This window comes from Ammospiza caudacuta, chromosome Z (assembly GCF_027887145.1).
Source record: "Ammospiza caudacuta isolate bAmmCau1 chromosome Z, bAmmCau1.pri, whole genome shotgun sequence".
In the NCBI taxonomy this organism is placed as follows: domain Eukaryota; kingdom Metazoa; phylum Chordata; class Aves; order Passeriformes; family Passerellidae; genus Ammospiza; species Ammospiza caudacuta.
The window spans coordinates 85,598,829-85,618,875 of record NC_080632.1 but is presented as its reverse complement, the minus strand read 5'-3'; the positions used below and the strand labels follow the sequence as shown (position 1 = coordinate 85,618,875).

General features: G+C 43.9%; 2 protein-coding genes across 4 annotated transcripts in view; one reads left to right on the top strand and one right to left on the bottom strand.

The window, feature by feature from the left end:
- KATNAL2 (katanin catalytic subunit A1 like 2) overlaps nt 1-2,529 on the bottom strand; it is a 28,363-nt gene extending 25,834 nt beyond the window's left edge. For both annotated transcript variants that reach the window (XM_058823956.1, XM_058823957.1), the window contains exon 1: nt 2,479-2,529. In XM_058823956.1, coding sequence (XP_058679939.1) covers nt 2,479-2,529 — 51 coding nt within the window. The remainder of the gene's footprint in view (nt 1-2,478) is intronic.
- Nucleotides 2,530-6,440: 3,911 nt separating this feature from the next.
- PIAS2 (protein inhibitor of activated STAT 2) overlaps nt 6,441-20,047 on the top strand; it is a 30,988-nt gene continuing 17,381 nt past the window's right edge. The window contains exons 1-2 of one of the 2 annotated variants that reach the window (XM_058824507.1): nt 6,441-6,606; nt 18,517-18,991. In XM_058824507.1, coding sequence (XP_058680490.1) covers nt 6,448-6,606; nt 18,517-18,991 — 634 coding nt within the window. In that variant the 5' untranslated portion in view covers nt 6,441-6,447. Of the gene's footprint in view, nt 6,607-9,425; nt 9,502-18,516; nt 18,992-20,047 lie in introns of those variants that run through there. The other variant, XM_058824508.1, reaches the window with a different exon arrangement.

The following is a 20,047-nucleotide window of genomic DNA, read 5'->3' as shown; positions in this document are numbered from 1 at the left end:
AGCTTCAACACTTATAGTGTTGTTTTCTTTATTTCTAGCTTAACAAAAGAGTGGCACACATTCCTTTTTTTGAGTCATTTTGAATTAAACTCTAATAGAGTTGTGCATCTTAGGTGCAATTGTTTGTTTAGTAATTTCCACACCTTTCACTAAAATGCATTTACATTCAAGTAAATGAATGAACCAAGTCTCTTGTGCAATTTCCTGAAACTAATGGGCCTACTAAAAGATTAATTTAACTCTAACATTTCATTATCATTTGACCCTATATATTCTGCATGAATTTTGCATGTTTGTTGGGATGAAAAATTAGGAGCTACAAGAGTAAGTTATCATCTGGGGAGCCTAGGAATAAGAACTGCTCTGCTTTAGTGCATGTACTCTAAGGGCAAACAACTGGGACAGTCAGGATGTGTTCAGAAAGGGACAGTCAGGATGTGTTCAGAAAGATCTCTGATTAGGAACTCAGACAAGAGGCAGCCAGGTGGCTGTGCAACCACACAGGGAAAGCACTAACTGTAATGCACCCTTCCCTCTTTGTCTGTGGGATCCCAGGATGCTGACAAACATGGAGTTCCTCAAAATCAAGCACCATGGCCTGATGGGCTCCCCTGGTTTTCCTCCTCCCTCCCTCCCTCCCTCCCTCCCTCCCTCCCTCCCTCCCCCCACCACCCTGTATTCCCACAGCTTTGCATTCCCTGTAGCCCTTTGGATATCTGCACCCTTGACAGGCTTTTCAGAATGCTGAATGTTCAGTTCTTGTTTGGCTTGCTGACCGCACTTTCTGAGAAACACAAGCAGAAAATGGAACTGGTGAGTTTTAAACAATGTATAACTTGGCTGCCATTGAATACAATTTCCCAGGACAAAGAAAGGGCGCTTTGCCCTCCTCTCTCCTCCAAATAATATGAGGCTGCTGCAAACAATAGAGTTGCCAAAGTTTTTCAGGGATTACAATGAGCTTTCATAATTAAAGACATACACTGACCTCACCATAGAACTTATGACTGGGAACAAGAAGGAAAAAATCCACTTGGCAGCTTCAGGTGGCTCTTCATGTCACTAATCAAAAAAAGAGGCTCCATACTTCTGCTCTTCTGAGAAACACAAACTACTCCCTCATCTCTGTACCCAAAATATTGACTGTTACCTTCAAAAGGCTATGGAGAAGCCAGTTTAGCAAGAGCAAATCAAACCAAATCCTGTGGCACAGCTAACAGAGCTCTTGAGCTCCAGTTCTCAATCCCACAAATGTTTCTGCATTTAGTATCCAGCACCATCTTTGGGACAAAGGCCATGCAAATCCCCACTGGTGAAGTTAAAAATCAGGTCCCCTTTTCTCCTCTCCTCCTGCATGTTGATGCTGTTTCAATACCAACACCTTCAGGCTCCATTTGCAGTGGTTCAGATCTGAATTCACTTCAGGGCTCAGAAGGAGACCATGCTAGAGGATCCCGTTCCTAGGTAAACATATCTATCCTATTGACACTTCCTGAGGAGAGAAAATTGAGGGGCAGGCACCAATCTCTTCTCTCTGGTGACCAGTGACATGATCCAAGGGAATTTCACAGAACTGGGTCAGGGGAGTTTTAGGCTGGATATCAAGAAAAGGTTTTTCCCCCAGAGGGTGGTCAGGCACTCATCAGGCTCCCCGAGGAGTAGTGCAAGGCTGCCAGAGCTCCAGGAGTGTTTTGACAATGCTCTCAAGAACATGGTGTGAGTTTTGGGCTGTGCTGTGCAAGGCCAAGAGGAAGAACATGATGATCCTTTGGGTACCTTCCAGCCCAGAACATTTATGATTCTACAAGAAGTTGATGTAACATCTAAAGCTCAGTCTCAGGACTCCTCCCAAAACACCTTTTTTGTGAAAAATCCTGTACTTCTCATTCTTAAGTAATAAGAGGGACTGGTGTATGCATGCACAGCATCCAACAGCTGTATGGGAAAGGCTTTTAGCAGTATCTCTCCCTCTGGTGTAATTTAACCAGCAGATGGAAGCAAAAGAACAGGTTATGAAATTCAGCAAAAATCTTGCTATCTTGCTGTTTCTTGGCTTTCTAGAGCAAGAAGCATATAATCATTGAATTACAAGATGGCTTGGATTGGAAGGGATCCGAAGACCATCCAATTCCAAACCCTGCCATGGTCAGGGGCACATTCCGTTATCCCAGCTTGCTCCAAGCCCCGTCCAACCCAACCTGGGGATGAGGCAATACAGCCGTGACTTCTTTTTCCCTCGTTTCTTTTTGAAAAAAAATAACGAATGGAGGAGGGGTATGGACTGTCTCCTTTGGCCGTGCCTATTGCTCCAGAACCATGTAGAGAGGGGCTGTGAGGGATCCACACCAACCCCGGCCCCTCGGGCCCAACCCCATCCCCGCCGCCATGACAACACCAACCCTCCGCGCATGCGCAGAGCGCCCGCTCCCCGTTGACAAGGCAACCGCGACGCGCAACCGGCACCCCGTCCGTTCTCACCGCTTCCCTCGCCTGGTGGGTGGTTTTCAGCGCCTGGCAGGCGAGCTCCATGGCGGCAAGGGGTGCCGCCGGGAATGTTACCGGGAACGCCGCCGGGAATAGCGCACCGAGCGCCCGGACCCGCACCCCGCCGACCCCCGAGGGGGACAGGCGCGCCCCGCCTCCCCAGCGCAGCCAATCGGAACGTCGGAAGGTGAAAGATTGACTGAAAACCTGCCCAATCACGAGTAGAGGAGTGTGGGTGGAAGGCGGCGCTGGCCAATGGGGGCCGGCCTCCCCTGTGTGGTGCAGGGCGGTTAGGCGGGGGCTGCGGCTGAGGGGACGGAGCCCTAAACAATCCAAAACTACCCAGAACAAGCCAAACCAACATAAATCAAGCCAAATCAACCCAAAATATGCCAATCCAAGCCAAACCAACCCCAAACAAGCCAAACCAACCCAAACCATGCCGGTCCAACCAAAGCCCACCCCAAACAAGCCAAATGAAGCCAAAGCAATGAGCACAGCCCATCTCACTCCATTGTTGGACATATCCAGCTGGCCCACACAGCTGAGGTGTGCCTGAGAAGCAGCAGAGTGCAGTTTGCCGTTCACATCAAGGGACATTAAAATGGAGATCACTGCTGTGAGGGAGCACAGGGCTGTGAGAAATGCTCTCCTTAGAGCACAGCTTGGCTCCCTGGTTGCTGCAGCCTCCTGGGGTTCAGGGTGTGAATTATTCGAGAGGTGAATTGTGCCTGTTGGATGTGGTCCAGCTTCAGTCCAGCTGGAGGAGAACCTATGATCAGGCGAGATAAAACCTAAAGCTCAGTCTCAGGAAATCTACCAAAACTCCTCTTGCATGGGAATCCTATGCTTTTCTCACACAGTGGGAAGATGAATTGATGGACATATGCACAGCTTTGTGGGAAGGGCTTTTGTTATCCCTGTTCCCAAATCCGACAGCTGCTCAGTTCTTGGACAGGGTAATGACCAGGTTCTCACACCATGGAACACAGCCTGGTCTAATGGAAGGTGCCCCTGACCACAACAGGGAGATGAAACTGGATGAGTTTTAAGGTCCCTTCCAACCCAAAACATTCTGGGACTCTATATTACACTTGCTTGTCATCGCAGGCCTCCAGCTGAGTAATAATTAGCATTGACTCCGTGATTCTCAGAAGGCTGAGCAATCATTTTATTATACTATAGTTATTAAGAAACCCATTGCCCTTATAGACAGTCATGATATAGGTGGGCCCAACTGGTCCTTCAGTCAAAACACCATCACCATTGGCCATCAAGAAATCACCCTTTGGTAAACAAATCTCCATAACACATTCCACATGTTCACAACAGCGTGTGGAGCAAGTGAAGATAAGAATTGTCTGTAATTCTTGTCTCTGATCTTCTCACAGCCTTTCCCAGCGCAAGGCCTGGGAAAGTTGTGTATTGCTTTCTGTGGTCAGAGAGCTGCTGCCACACTTACTTAGCATCAAATCCTCAAAAATATGTTTTTTCCAGACATCCAGATCTTCCAAAAATACTCCTCAGTATAACTGTCAATACTCCATTATGGCATTTTCCTTTTGGTGTCACTCTGTTCCCACTCTGGAATGTTTCCCCAGCCCTTTTCTAAAACATTCCCAATCTGGTACATACACAGGCTGCAGTGTATGTTCACAGCTCAGTAGCTGTGCTGTAAATGTATATACATTCATCCTGTCAAGGATGCATTTTAATACACTTTTTAAATTACATTTGTCCCATAAGTTTTTTCAAAGTGGATCAGATTAATGTTTTACTAACTAACTTAGGTCCCCTCCTATTAGAATGTGTGCTTAGTTTTGTGGCCTTAATGTGGTAGTAGAGTGGTAATGCATTTGTTTTTCCATTGCCATGGACTTCTTTTTTTATGGCTCTGAAAGAGAAATTCCTACAATTGAAGTCAGAATTCAAACCATCCCAGGTTCGTCACTGTTGGGAGAATAGCCTGGGTTCAGGGCTGTGCTTGACTGGAGGGTTCTCCACCATTACTGCTAAAGGAGTAATGCTACCTTAATATGTGGTTTCCTATAGTTTTGATGGATAAAGAGAACTCTTCAAATCCTTTGAACAAAAGTTGAGGGTAGTTTTCAGAAAAACTGTCCATAGACGAAAATGCTCATCCACAGTCAGGGAGGCTGTGTTTAAGACTGAAATCCAGGCCTATGTCAATAGACATAATTTAATAAAAATAATAATGATCAAGTAAGCAACTTCAAAACAAAATTAAAACATTTTGCTGTTAGTCCTATTACCAAAATATAGGTGTATTACTGTGGCACGTTAGGCAAAATTAATATTTCATTACCAAAACTGATTAGAATATATATATATGAATATATGAATATATTATGTTTCTAATTTTCTAAACTTTAATATATCTATTGTCAATGAAGTTATATATAACTATATTCATCATGTCCCTTTGTTGCCTTTGTTCCAAACTGGAAACGAAACTTGGGATCATTTTAGTAAGGAGGTAGGTAATATAAAAAAGGGTCTTTAATGAAGGCCTTCAGGGGCAGTTATGGAAAGATGTCCACAAAAGCCCACTCCCCCCCAGGGATGAGTGCATTTTTATAGGTTTTAGGAAATTAGCATAATTGATAAAAGCACCAGTTAGGAGGACAAGTGGTGATGCAGCTCCCCCCCAGGCCAAGCCCCTTCTCTGCAGTCCCCCCTTCAGCACTAGCTGTACTTTGCCCATGAAAATGTGTCTTGAAGGCTGTTCTCAGCCTTGGCTCCCAGGAAAAGCCAAGATAGCAGCGAACCTTGTGTCTCCCGGGGCTTGGAGCTCTGGAATTTATTTTGTCCTTCTGCTTGGGGAAAGGCCATGAAACCTACTGGGAAAACTAGCTACTAGTAGAATAAATGACAGCATTACAAATAGGTGTGTGAAGAACGCAGAGAACATGTAAAAGAAAAAAAGGCAAAACCCAAACAGCATCACCTTGACAGAAGATTATGTCCCATCCAAACTCTGTTTTGTCAAACAGCTGCATAGAAAATGCAGATACAATGCAGACACATAAATTATTTCTTTCCAATAAGCAGACTCAGAGAACCACAGGATAGTTGGGGTTGGAAGGGACTTTGAATACCATTCAGTTCCAATGCCCTGCCTTGGACAGGGACACCTTCCACTAGCCCAGGTTACTCCAAGCCCTGTCCAACCTGAGTATCCAACTTAGAGTATTTTGTCTTATAGCCAGAGCACACATATTTTTTGTTAGCAGCATGATTAAGGGTGTTTTTCAGGCACTCTGCTTTGACAGCTCTAGACCTCACAGAAGAGGGTTGTAGGCACTGACCACCACTTAAATATTTTTGCCATTCACTTATAATGTTACCTTAAAAAGTACATGACTGTGGGATACAAGAGATGATGGTGAAGCTTAAGGCTGACCTCATAAAATTCCTTCCTTTAAGCACAGTACACACAAAACAAATCTACTTTCCACCCAGTCGCCCCAGCCCTGCCTGCAGTTCACACTCTGTAGTTTATTAGCAGCTGGTTAAGCAACACAGGAGGGGTTTGATGAGGTATAATGCTGATAAAAGCAATTGTTGCAGTCCTGCGAGCAGCTGTAGAGTGGTTTTGTTTATTGTTTTGGGCTTTTTTTGATTTTGGTTCTTTTTTTTTAAACAGCAGTGTTTGTGGAAGGCTGGGAGGGTTTATTTGGACGTTCTTTCTGTAGTTAACACAGCTGTGGGAACAGGCAGTGCTTATATAGACATACTGTGCATAGCACTAGAATACTAGAAAAGGTTGAAACCAGGTGGGGCTTTTTTCCCCTAACAAGCCTCAGTTTAGGGGGTAGGTTGCTTAGCACCTATAGGCTCGTTCCTTACCCTAATTAGAGCCTACTGGGGAAGACAAAAACCCCAGTGATTTTTCTGGGAGATAGTATGCATTAGCTGCCTGGAGGAAGGTCTCCTCCTCCAATGGCTGATGCTGGGCCAAGTTTAAACATTAATGCAGAAAATGCCCAAGAGAAGAGCCTGGGAACTGATTCAGGAGCTGCAGCAGTAGGTTTAGTGAGAAGAAGGAGAAGAAGAAAGCGGCATTGGAGATGGAGGTCCAAGAAGATTCAGAAGATTCAGGTCCCAAAAGAATTTCTGACACTTGAGTTAGGTTTCTTAAAAGTTTGGTGGAAAGAGCAATATTGGGAATGTTGAATTTTAGCAAAGATGACTTGGTAGCTGTGGAGTGTAAGCCTGAAGGTGATGTGTTTGTGAAAAGTTATGATAAAACAGCAGGATTTTGAAGAACTAGAAAAAATTTGAGGAGAACCAAAAGTCCTTTTTTTTTTTTTTTTTTTTTTTTTTTTTTTTTTTTTTTTTTTTTACAGATAGGGCCCCAGAGATGTGTACTAGAAAGGCTGTGAGGGAAAGGTAGAGGAAAACAAGATAGGATGGAGGAACACTTCAGTAAAATATTATGGAAAGATGGAAAACTACTACATAAACTCTTGTTATCATATGCATGTGAGATAGATAAAAATGTTACCCCCACAAATACTGGGGATAAGATGATTGTAATTGTTGAACAATGCGGTTATGAAGTGAGAAGTGAGTGTACACTAGAAAAGAGCTACCTGGCTCTGATGTGAGCTTCAACACTGATGTCCTTCCCGGTGTGTTTGAAGGAAGGAACAATTGAGGTTTTGTTAAAAGAACAAAAGAAGGCTTTGGTCTGGTCATGCTTTAATGATCTAAGGGAGTCTAACCTACAGCTTGCCCCTTTAGTCTGGTATTGAATTGGAGGGGAAAATAAGCATTTGATGGACTTAGGATTTGAACTCATGCAGTGGTGTGGCAGATGGCATGTTTTATTAGCCTGTTGATTCTGGTTTTGACTAACAGAAGGGGTTTGAAATTAATGAAGTCCTTATGTTTAAGTCTTCAGGGAAAGGGGTGTCATAGAACCAAGCACAAAAGCTATTAGTGCAGAGGACTAGGTATCTGTGCCTGTAGTGGAAAACTTCAGCACATTTAAGGGTTTATCTTGGAGTAAATAGTACATAAAAAGGAAAGCGTGTCTCAACAAGCTGTTGCAAAATGACAACAAATTATGCTAGTTATTGAGTTCCTTGGTGTCCAGGTCTTACAGCAGCATTAAGTGCTTATAGGTAGTGTGTATGGCACAGGGATCAGTATCCTGTAGAAAAGGTCAGCTGTTTGTTCCCAAAATTACCTGCCAGCACCGCTCCTCGCAGAGCCTGCTGCTGACATGGCATGTCCCTAGGCTGGTAAGTTACTGTTGTAGTTGCTGCTCTGGATGTGTCAGTCGTGCAAAACTAGCTGCCTTTTGGTTAATACAAGCAAATATGTTTTGCATTTCAGGCCTCTTTTTCTTTTCCAGTGTCTATCTTCTTGTTTGGGTTGTGCTGGCTGCTTGCCTGTTTGTTGGCTGAGTCTTTCCTGTTTTTTATTGCAATAAATCGGTTGTTTGGTTTTACAGCCAAGATGCTGATGAAACTGAATATTGTGAGTAGGTAATTATTGTGACTAGGTAATGATCTCTGGCTGCTTTTGAAAACAATTTTCTCGGCTGCACCTCGATGTTTATTTTTCTGTAAATGTCTCAACATTTACATTCCTTACAGCAGGAAACCCATTATACAGTTTTTGAAGCTTACTGCTGGTGACATTTTCCCTTCATTTTTTATTAGTAAAACGTGCTGCATCATCATTATAACACAAATTATGAGTGCTCTTGATTGGGTGGATAAACTGGGCTGTAAAATCACAAGTTTCTATTTAATCCACTTCAATTGCAAACTGGAATATGTTCTATTTATTTTATTCTATGATTTGCTGGTTTGGTTGGTTTTTCTTTTTTATTTTTGTTTGGTTGGTTTTTAATAGAACAACTTAGTTAAAGAGTGGAGTTTTAATTCTGCAGGGGAAAGAAACATGGCAGTGGTGCCCAGTGACCAAATGAAGAGCAATGGCCACAACTGAAATACAGGAAATTTCACTTCAGCATGAAGAAGAACTTTATGTTGAAGGCGGCATAGCTCTGGTAAAGGGGTTCCCGTGAGGTCGGGGAGTGTCCCTCTGTGAGACATTTCACACCCACCTGGATTTCCTATGCTACCTGCTCTGTGTGACTCTGCCTTGTCAGGGGTGTGGTCTAGGTGATCTCCAGAGATCATCTTTATTTTGTGATTCTGTGATCCTTCCGGGATCATTTCCAAAGCCACTTGAGTTCTTCACACCCTGGAGCTGCTGCAGGAGCACCGTGTAATTGGGGCCAGTACCTACCGGCCTATGTGTATGCAGCTGGACTAGTTTTCCCTCTCAGTTCCCAGTCTGTACCACCGCAGTTTTCCCTCAGGGTTCCCAATGTGTCGGTACCCCTCTAGCCCAGTTTCCCCTCAGGGTTCCCCGTGTGTCAGTATCACTGTAGTCCAGTTTCCCCTGAGGTAGGGCTCCCGGTGTGTCAGTACCCCTCTAGCCCAGTTTCCCCTCAGGGTGCCCAGTGTGTCTGTACCACTCTAGCCCAGTTTCCCCTGAGGGTTCCCGGTGTGTCAGTATCACTCTAGCCCGGTTTCCCCGCAGGGTTCTCGGTGTGTCAATATCACTGTAGCCCACTTTACCCCCAGGGTTCCCGGTGTGTATCACTCTAGCCCAGTTTCCCCCCAGGGATCCTGTTGTGTCAGTATCACTGTAGCCCAGTGTTCCCGGTGTGTCAGTATCACTGTAGCCCAGTTTCCCCCGAGGGTTCCCGGTGTGTCAGTATCACTGTAGCCCAGTTTCACCTGAGGGTTCCCGGTGTGTCAGTATCACTGTAGCCCAGTTTCCCCTGAGGGTTCCCGGTGTGTCTGTACCCCTCTAGCTCAGTTTCCCCTCAGGTCCCCCCGCCCCTCCCTGCCGCCCTTCCCGCCGGACCGCCCTCCCCGTCACGTGCCGGGAGCGCGCTCCGGGTGCACGATGATGGTGGCGGTGGCGCCCGGCGGCGGGTAGAAAATGGCGGATTTCGAGGAGCTGCGGGTGAGGAGGAAGGAGGGAGAGAGGTGGCTGCGGGGCGAGATGTCGGTGTTGCGGGGCCCGCGCCATCCGCGGAGTGAGAGGGAGAGAGGAAGGGAAGGAGCGGGCCCGCCGCGACTTCCCGGGGGTCGGCGGGTCTGCCTGGGGAGACCCTCCCTGTCAATGCCGGGTTCCCCATCCCCGCCGCGCGGGTTGTGCTGCTGCTGCCGCCGGGGAGGTTCTTCGCGCTCCTCCCGACATTTTAAAAGCCATCTCGGCGCTGCCGAGCGGCCCCAGGGCTCGAACGGCTCCTGCTGGGCCCCGCGCTCCGTGCGGCTGAAGGGAGGGCGGTGAATAACCGCCGGGCTGTTAAAAATGCTGATAGTTGTGGAATCTCTGGAAATCCGTGGACCGCTTTCCATCCGGGAAAGCTGTGCTTGCCCAGCGTGAAACCCAGAGCCTCTTTTCAGACTTGTTTTATCTTCGGTTCATTATCTTTCATATTGCTATGGTGGACTCTATGTGGCAGATTTGTCGGTGTGGGTGTGTGCGTGCGTGTCCTTTCATTTTGTTAAGGTGTGTACACAAAGAGCTGACTGCATAGTTGCTGCTTTTTCTGCTATTTCCTGAACAATCCGCTGTTACCTTTGTGTAGAAGGAGGAGGTTGTCTTTCAGCAGCGTCCACAACTGCAGAAGTGGAATTCTTCGTGGGAATTCTGCGTGCAGGCCGCTCCCCCCCCCACCTGGATTTTTGTTACAGGAGGGATAAAAGCCAGTTAAATAGGAACCCCTGTGAGCTGGGCTTTAGTGGAGAGGAAGAGCTGGTGTTGGTGAGACCAGTGCGAAATTGCTGCAGCCGCCAGAGAATTTCCCGTGCTGAGGCTTCTTCCAGCACCAACACTGGTAGTGCAACTGACGAGCTCACTTATGAAAATATAGTGGAAAGAACGGAGTTTCTTTGTCTGAGGACAACAGTGCTCTGTCTCAGTTTTAGGTTTAGGAATTGTTGGCTTATTTTTTTGTACGTCAGCCTTGTGGTTTTGGGTTTTTTTTCCCCCCTTTAAATGTATTTGTGTTTACAGATTTTCTTGCTCGGTGTCCTTACCCATTCTCACCCTCATTCCAAGGTGTCTCAAAGGGTTTGGCTGAAGCCCTAGTGTAAACTTCACACCAGTGGCGACTCTTCTTTTAGGTCTTCCTCTCCAGTCTTGAGGTGGAGTTATGATCTGTCTCTCCCAAAGCACTGGAATCACTTACCTAGATATCCATAAGTATTGATAGTTTCCCTCAGGGCATTAGGTTCCTGAATACCTTTAAAATTGACAGGAAACTTGAGGTGCATAGATAGATGTAATGCAGGAAGTATGGAGGGGAAAGGGAACTGTGTTCCAGACCGACTGCAGGGCTGCCCTTTCATCACTCAAGAAGTGCCACTAGTTTAAAAAAATTAATTCTGAAGACATATCTTTTGATATTCCTGTTAATCTTATTTGTAAACTGGAGTGCTTGCGAGATGAGTGTGTTAGCCTGCAGCTTCTCTAAATGTTCAGCATCGGTGTGGTAATAATTCATGGCCTGTTGTGGGAAAGCTCTAGGTAATTTTTGGAAGAGAATGTTATTGTCTGCCTCATGTCTGCCAGGCCATAGCTGATTTTTTCCTTTTTTCTTTTTGCATTTGAGGATGCATTTGAATGTGTCTGCTTGAATACTTGGTTTTGAGGCTTAAATTTTTTTTTCAGACAACCAAATCTTCCTGCTTTTGACCAAAGATGAGAGAGATTCCCCTACCCCCAATAGATTTTGTGAATTGACCTTTAGGTGTGATCTGAAATGGCTGCTTTATAGATTAACCTACTGAATGTTTTTATGGCAGTATTGTTTGCTGCTCTCTTGTCGATTGCAGTTTCCTGTAGTATATAATCTCTACCTGCTTTATAAAAGGCCACTTGGGCCATTTTGAGAGTGGAATTTATTTTCGTTATTGGTTAAGGACTGTCTAAAGGCAGGAGATCAGAGTTCTCTCTTAAACCCTGTTTCTTGAGGGAAACAAGCAGGCACAGCTGTGTTGGTGTGGGGGTTTTTTTTGTGTGTTTTTTGGTTGGTTGGTTAGGGTTTTTTAGTGTGTTTTTTTTTTTTTTGTTTTTTTTTTGTTTCTTTTTTTTTTTTTTTTTTTTGTTTTTTTTTTTTTTTTTTTTTTTTTTTTTGTTTTTTTTGTTTTTTGTTTTTTCCTGGGCAAAGGAGCATTTTGATATTTGTTAGGACTATTGCTGGTATCCTCTGTATCTTCACAGAAAAAGTTCTGTGGAGTTGGGACCCAAGAGTCATAACTGAGAGGCTGCAGTGAAAGAAACCAGACTTCAGGAAACCTGCTGTTACATCAGGCCTTTTGAAAATCTTCAGTTTTGTTAAAGGATTTGCTACTTTTCGAGATATTGGTGAAAATGTCTGGTCTGAGGCTTACCCTTCCAGACCATGTGATTAAGCTTTTATTAGCTTGGAGTGTTTATTGATTTCTGTAGATTACTGGTTTCTGGAGGCTTTGGGAGTGGCTGAGAAGATGGGGAGAGCACCACCACAGTGTCTAGTTATAGTTTTGAGGTACCATTTCCAGAGCTGCTGTTCACAGATGTGTTTTTAAACCTGGCTCCTACCTTTCCCCATAATCCCCTCTCCAGAGCAGCCCAGTAAATGATGAAGGAATTGCTCAGGCGCAGGCGGATGTGGAACAGAATCATCAGCCTGTTGTGGGGGCCAGAGATGACGAGCAGACACATTTTTGAGCAGAATTGGCCCAGAAGTGGGGAACTACAGCTCCTTCTGAGAGCCATCTGTGAGGCAACAATTCCAGCTCCCAGCAGATTCTGAACTCACCAGGATTTAGCTTGAAGCTTGTTGAATCTCAGCAAAATACTGCAGATAAGAGGATCAGTTACAAATTATTTAGTATTCTTGGGTCCCCTGTGTTTCTGCTGGCGTCCTGACTCTAAAATTGAAACAATAATGTGGAGTGCATGCAGTCTTTGAAACAGATCTCCAGTTTAGGTGGCAGTATCAGTCTCACAGTTTGTGTTCAGTCACGTTTTGAAGTAATTTGTTAGTGTCATCTCTGTGGGGCAAAAAAGAAGGCTCTTTATAGGCAAATGGCTCTGCCTGTGCCAAAACTAGTCTGTGACGCTTGTGATCAGTTTCATAGCCATTGTGGAACATAACTCATTTTGTTGAGAAGAAATGGAAGAGTGTTAGTATATCCTTTCTGGCAGGAGAGATTGAATAAAATTTACTGGAAAATCATGTTTATAAATGCTGGAAGTAGGTCCCACTTTTACTTTTTGTGATTGCACACCCAGTACTGAAGACACACGATTCAAATGGGAGGAGAAATGTTGTTTGAATAGCATATTAAAATACAGAAGTTGAAGTCTCATACATTGGATCTCTTGTTCTTGCCAGACTTGGTGCCTTTCCACTTCACTTGCTTTATTTTTCCAGTCTGGAAGAACGCTGTAAGTGACTGCCTCACATTTACCAGGTGAAGCAGTGCTTAGTGTTAAATTGCTAACAAGAAAATGCTGAGAGCTGTTTTCATGTGTCCTCCTCAAGGTCATTGACGAACACTGTTTTATTTTATCTGTGTTAAATATAATTTTATTGTCTATGCCGACCAGTTTATGTTTTTGATGTAGAAATCAAATTCCGCATCATGATCTCGGTTAAACTTAAGATGGTGAACAGAACGGATGTGAGAAGTTGCTGTTGGTGCTGTTATGATCCTTAGGCTGCAGTGAAATTGAGTGTATTAAATAACATAAATGCTGATAAAATACTCCTAATAGCCTATGATACTTGGGTCAGAATTTCATACCTGCACAAAGTTCTTGCATGCCTCATAGATTCACAGTCACTATTCTAGATCACTAAGGTTTGTTGAGACACCTTGAAAGTTTGTTTATGTAAAATCATTAACAGTTAACTGATTGTGCTGAGGTACAGTGCTGGGGAAAGGAAGGAGATAATGAGTTTTTGGATACTCTAAAAAAGAAGCTGCAATGAAATGGCCAAGCTTTGTTTTGAATGTCTTAAATATTTGTGTTTGTTTAACTTAGGATTTTTGCTGTTCTTAAGTGCATGCAACTTTGGAGCTAATTCCTAATAAAGAGCCAGGCTAGAGTCTATGCAGAGGAAAATCTCCATAATACTGTGGATGTGGTGGTTATGATTTGCATTGACTCTGGTTTCCTTTAGAGCTGCTTTTGCTTTCCTGTACTACTGACACAGATTTCAATAATGGCATCTTCCTTTCTCCTTGTGACTTGCATTTCTTTAGCTATGGTTATATCTGTTTGAGAAAACATTTCCACTCAGCAGAGAGATCTTCGGCTGTCCCAGGACACAGGTTGTTTTTCCTCGCCATCATTACCCATTTCTAGCCTGCTGTAAGTCAGCATGGATGCAAACCTGCTGCCAGAGATGTCACAAATGTACTGCTCTGCTGAATGCCCATGAAAGGGCTTAAAGTCAGGAGAGAGGATTTGTGGAACCTGTCCTTGGTGTGTCCCTTCTGTACAGAGCATCCAGGCACTTTGGGGATTATCTGGAAGGCAGTGGGGCTGAAGCAGAGCCCTCAGGGGCAAGCTGACCAGCCCTTCTGAGCAGGCTGGATTGCTTCTGGGCTGCAGGTGTCCAGTTGGCAGCTCAAGCAGGACTTGCCTTAAAGCCACAGTTGTTACTGCTTATTGTAGGGCATGTGTCAAGAATTAAACAAATTAAACAGGCATTTTCAGTTACCTTGCACTGATCTCTCTCTCTCTCTCTGTCTTTACATATATATATATAGAAAGAGAGAGGGATGTAGAGTGACTGTTAATGTTGCAGGGGAGTGTGGAGAATCACACAGGTCTTGTTTGGAGAGATGTTTTGATCCATCCCTTACGTGGCCTTGAAACATGCCTGCCCCTTAATTTCAGTGGCATGTCAGCATTTCCTGGGCTCCTTAACATCATCCTCCCAGGGAAATTAATGCCATTCCAGATACACCTACGGCTTAATGCTTTAGAACAGTGTTTCTGCTGATGAATCATGGTTGGTAAAGTTTAACTGTAAGAAACAAAAAAACCTATGAAGCTTCTTATAACCTTCAAGTATGAATTTCAGGGGGAAAAAATTTCTGGAATATAACAGTGCTTGAATTAGCCAGTCTGATTTCCTTAAATTTCTGTCAAACTACTTTGTGTTCATGGAGTAGTGTTAAAACTAAAATGGCTTTGGTTTTGTGTTAAAAAAGTGCTTTTTATTGGGCTGCGCAGCTGTAAAGAACTTCTCTTAAGAGAAAATGTCATCTACATGACACAACTTGAATGTCTAATCGTAATTGAGTGATGTGAAAAGCATATTAATAACAAGGCTGCAGTCTTCTGCAATATGCTGGAAAACCAAAAGAAAGTAACTTGATAAGGGTTTGTTGGAAGCAGTGTCTGCCTTGCACCATGATTTTATAAATATTCTCAGACATACATCCCTATAAAAGTTTATTGATGTTAATGAATGTCCACTCTATATTTGTAAATGGAGTAGGAAGATAAGTACAGAATCATAGGTTTAGTTCGGATGGGACCTTAAAGCTTCACTCCCTTGTGCAGGGACACCTCCCACTGTCCCAGGCTGCTCCCAGCCCCATCCAGCCTGGCCTGGGGCACTGCCAGGGATCCAGGGGCAGCCACAGCTGCTCTGGGCACCCTGGGCCAGGGCCTGCCCACCCTCCCAGCCAGCCATTCCTAATTCCCAATGTGCCAAAATCTGTGCCTGCCCTCTGGCAGTGGGAGCCATTGCCTGGGGGCTGTCCCTGCCTGCCTTGTCCCCAGGGGCTGTGCAGCTCTCCTGGAGGCCCTGGCAGATGTGTTTCATATACATGTTTGTTGTTGCCTTAAAGGGAAAATAGAAACAGGTTTAGAGGGAAAGTGTTGTAAAAGCTATTGCTTAGATACTCCTGTAAACTTTGCTTTTTGCAAGTCTTCTTTCTAAAGCCTGTCTAAGATTTTAACATTGATGGACAAAACAGTGTTTATTTTTCATACTTGAAAGCATTTTTAATGTGGGCGTTAATTTAAAATTTTGATGACTCTGGTATTGAAGCCAGGCTATGTCTTCTAGTAAAATGAAATCCATCTTGTAACAAAGTGCTAGTTTGTGAAATTTTTTTGTATGAAATGTTAGCTGTGTTGAGGCGTGGCTGACTGCACATTTCACCTTGATTAACTTGCAGGAATGCACAGAAGGCAGCAGGCAGGGTAGTAGACAGTATTTTGCAATACATGCATGCTGTTTCCATAATCTCTGTGTAAAGGATTATTTTACTCATTTGCATTGCGATTATGGAATCCAGCATCGTGCTTTCTGCCTGCATCTGAAATAAAGGAGCTGGTGTTGCTATCAAGCTTATGCAGTTATCTACAGAAGCACGCAACATGAAGTTTTCTGTAAATTCATGAATACTAGTATTATCTTTTAACACAGTTTCTCTTTTATGTCATAACTATAAAGCCGTTACAGTATTTCAAGCCATTTTTTATGAATGTTGGAACACTTTCTTTTTATCACTGTTTGACTGAGTGCAAGGAAAAGTAGGAGGGGAGTCCTGGGTGGAAACTAATATTCTCCATCTTGTATTGTTTTGTTGTTGAGGGAAATTGCTGGGATGAAATTAAGGTAACATCTGCTGTTGGTCTCTTCAGAAGTCTGGGTGAGCCACTCAGTGGCTCCCATGACTTTTTGCTGGGTGCTGTGTCCATGGTGCATTTATAGACAGGGTGTTGGGGGAATACCTGTGTGAAAGCCACTGTGTTATCTCTGCTCGGAACAGCTTCTTGGTAGAAGAGTCACTGGATCCAAATGGGCTGTCTGGAAATGTTGAAAATCAGGGGCTGAAATGCAATAACCTTGTCTCATCAATGATGAGGAAAGGGTGTGCCAGATGGGGTTTCTGCCATACTGTTTTAGATGGTCATTTTGATTTGCATAAATAGTGTGGCCCTTGAGAAGGCAGGTCCTGGCTACTTCTCCTGCTGTGTTTTAATGGCACAAGAAGTAGCCAGTGACTTGGACTTGGGACTGCATGTGCCCAGACCTGGGTCAGTGTGTGCCCAGCTGGACAAGGTGCCCATGGTGTCCCAGCCAGGCTGTGACACAGCCCCAGGGCAGGGCCTGTCCCTGTGCCGGCCCTGCTGAGGCAGCTCCAGTGCTGGGGACAGCTCTGGGCCCTCAGCACAAGAGAGACACCGAGGGGCTGGAGCGTGTCCAGGGCAGGGAACGGAGCTGGGAAGGGGCTGGAGCCCCAGGAGAGGCCAGGGGAAGTTGGGCTCTCCTCTCATGTAACAAGGGATGGGACAAGATTAAATGGCCTCAACTTATTCTAGTGGAGGTCTAGATTTGATACTGGGGAAAATTTCTTGACCAAGGCTGTTGTCCTGCCCTACACAAGTTTCCCAGGGCAGTGGAGGAGTCCCCATCTTGGAAAATTTAAAAGCAACGTGGATGTGGCATTTAGGGACATGGGTTAGGGGTGGCCTTGGCAGTGCTGGAGCAATGGTTGTTCTTCATTATCTTGGAGGTTTTTTTCCCAACCTAAATGATTCTGTGATTTTAAGTTCAGTTTTCATCTGATACAATTCACTGGTCTTACTGCCAAAAGATTTTTCACAATATTAAAAAGAGAATAGGGAACAGGCCAGGGACACAGGGAGGATTTTGACTTTATTGGTGACTGACTCAGTGTTTGGGCAAAAATTGTGTTAAAACTTCAGCTGAGATCAGATCTGTCAGAACATGAGTATTAACTTTGTGTAGTAAGGACCTGGAAGGTAAAGGCAAAGCATTGTTTTGAGTTGTGTCTCTTTTGAAATGAACGCCCAAAGTTTTAGTAAGAGTCCAGATGCACTTCTGAACTGTTTTTAAAAATATGTGTGATCCCAGATGTCTGCTCTTTCATACCTTCTGTTAGCACCTTAACTCCAGAGCTTGAGTGTGGAGTTGCCATGGTGCAGCAGCACAGATTGGAGGCAGGTGTTCTTTCACCTTTAAAAACTTAATCTCCTTGCTATGATGAAGGGGTCCCTAAGAAATAGGAAGGAAGTTGGTTAGAAGTATTCTGGACAACTTTATACCTCTGAAATGGAGATATAAACTGCTCACAAAAATGAGAGATGATGCATCTGTGCAAAGTTAATTGTTGGTAGCAGTGGAGCACAAGATTGTTTCCTTTTGTATAGTGAGCTTTTTTTATTTTTAATTTCTATTTTCACAAACAGTAGGATTCTGAGGATTGAACTGTGAAGTTAAAAAAATTAGTTTTCCAAAATTCACCCTGGTAACCAAGTAAATAGTATTATTTGTTTTGAAGATACCTTTGTGACGCTTGATGCCAGAATGTGATCTGAAAAGGAGAGGGAGTTCTTCGTGACATTTGAAGAATCAATTAATGTTGTTTGTGTGTCATACTGTATGCCACAGTATGCAATACATAATGTAGCTTTTAAGAACTGTCCTCCTTGCTGTGTGCATATCTTTCAGCAATGAAATCTGATATGCCTATCTCTCTTTGTGCTTGCTTTAACAGTGTCCAAAATAAAGGGAGTTTCACAATAAAGTGTTCAGAAATTAAGAAATAAAATAATGAAGTGCTTAAAATGGGTTTGAAGACAGGTGATAATACTGATTCACTTGATTTTTTTGTTTGGTATTTTGCTTCACAAAGTGAGACAGATTCTTTGTGGTACAGCTTGTGCTGTGAATTTAAGATTTTGATGTTGCTATTGTTTGAATGTGGAAACAAATCTTTCATGGGCAAACTCAACCTGCATCCTGGACGCTTTGTTTCTTCATTTTAAACTAACTGTGCTTTTATGTTCTGTGAATGTGTGGGCAATACCCATAACCAAGTAACAAGTTGTCAGGTTAAGTGATGAAAGATGCCGCACCACACTCCTTGAAAAGGCCTCCTTGGGGTGCTGTGGGCTCACCTGTGCTTTCCTCTCTCTCCCTTTCAGAATATGGTATCAAGTTTTCGCGTTTCTGAACTGCAAGTGCTGCTGGGATTTGCTGGACGTAATAAAAGTGGTCGCAAACATGACCTCCTGATGAGGGCACTGCACTTACTGAAGAGCGGCTGCAGCCCAGCGGTTCAGATCAAAATCCGAGAGCTCTATAGGCGCCGGTACCCGAGGACCAGTGAGGGACTGTCGGATTTGTCGGCTATAAGACCTGCAGCGTCCAGCTTGGACAGCAGCTCCTCTCCGGTGGAGCCTGACTTGGCTGTCGCGGGCATTCACCCACTCCCTTCCACGTCAGTCACGCCTCAGTCTCCGTCCCCGCCTGTCAGTTCTGTGCTCCTCCAGGACACTAAGCCCCACTTTGAGATGCAGCAGCCATCTCCTCCGATTCCACCTGTTCACCCTGATGTTCAGCTGAAAAGATTGCCTTTCTACGATGTGCTCGATGTGCTCATTAAACCCACGAGTCTAGGTAAGTGTTTAATACCTCTGCAGCTTGCTTAATTCATTAAATAAGCTTTACTTCTAACAGTACTGAGCTCAGGTTTCAGTGGGTTTTGCAGCTGGGACAAAACGAAACTCCTTTCCTTTTATATCTTTACCTTTCCTTTTTCTTTACCATTTTTCCCAAAAGTGCAAAACCACACTTCAGAAAATACTTTTATAACAGAAAACTAATGTGATTAAAGACTTTTTTCTTTTGAATATTAAAGAGAAGAGCAGGGTTATTCAGTTTGAAGGTACCTACTGTGGTCAACCAACTGTCTAACCAAAAGTTAGACAATAATAGTTAAGGGCGTTATCCAAATTGCTCTTAAACACTGACAGCTGGCAGCATTGACTGCTTTTCCTTGGGTTTGACCACTCTCTTTGTAACAAAATGTTTCTTAATACCTAGTCTGAACGCCCACTTTTTGGCTGAAAGATTTGGACCTGAAGTTCCTGCTTAGTGCAAATGAGGAACAATTTTGTGAGGAGTAATACAAAAAGGATTTCAGGGTCAGTAATTTACAAGTTGCAACAGGGTAAAGAGAATGAGTTCATTGGTTTGCTGCTTTACCCTTATCTCACAGTACTTCTGCAGGCTCTGAGATCTGGCACTGCAATAGACACTTTGTGCTGCAGTGTTCGGTGTTGTGCTCAGAGTAGTGAAGTTTGTCAGCCTGAAAGTTGTTGCAGTACTGTATGTTGTAATATGGAGTGGACATTGTCTTCCAAATAACCTGAAATCAGCTTTATCTTCCCCTCAGTCTTGAAAATTTTGAATTATTTGGAGCTAAATCTTCTGTCTTGAAATTCAGTCAGTCTTACCTTACATGTCAAAAAATGTTCCCTATTTAGTAACATATTTATAAAATAAGTTTGCATCCTCTTAAACAATTTCGTTTTTTAACTGATCACAAAGTCATTTAGGCTGTGACTTGTAACTCAGTGATCGATGAACTGATCATCTGCCATCCTCCAGTACCTAAAGCAGAAAACTTTATCAACAAACAGTAATTACAGTGCCTATTGTCACTTCTCTTTG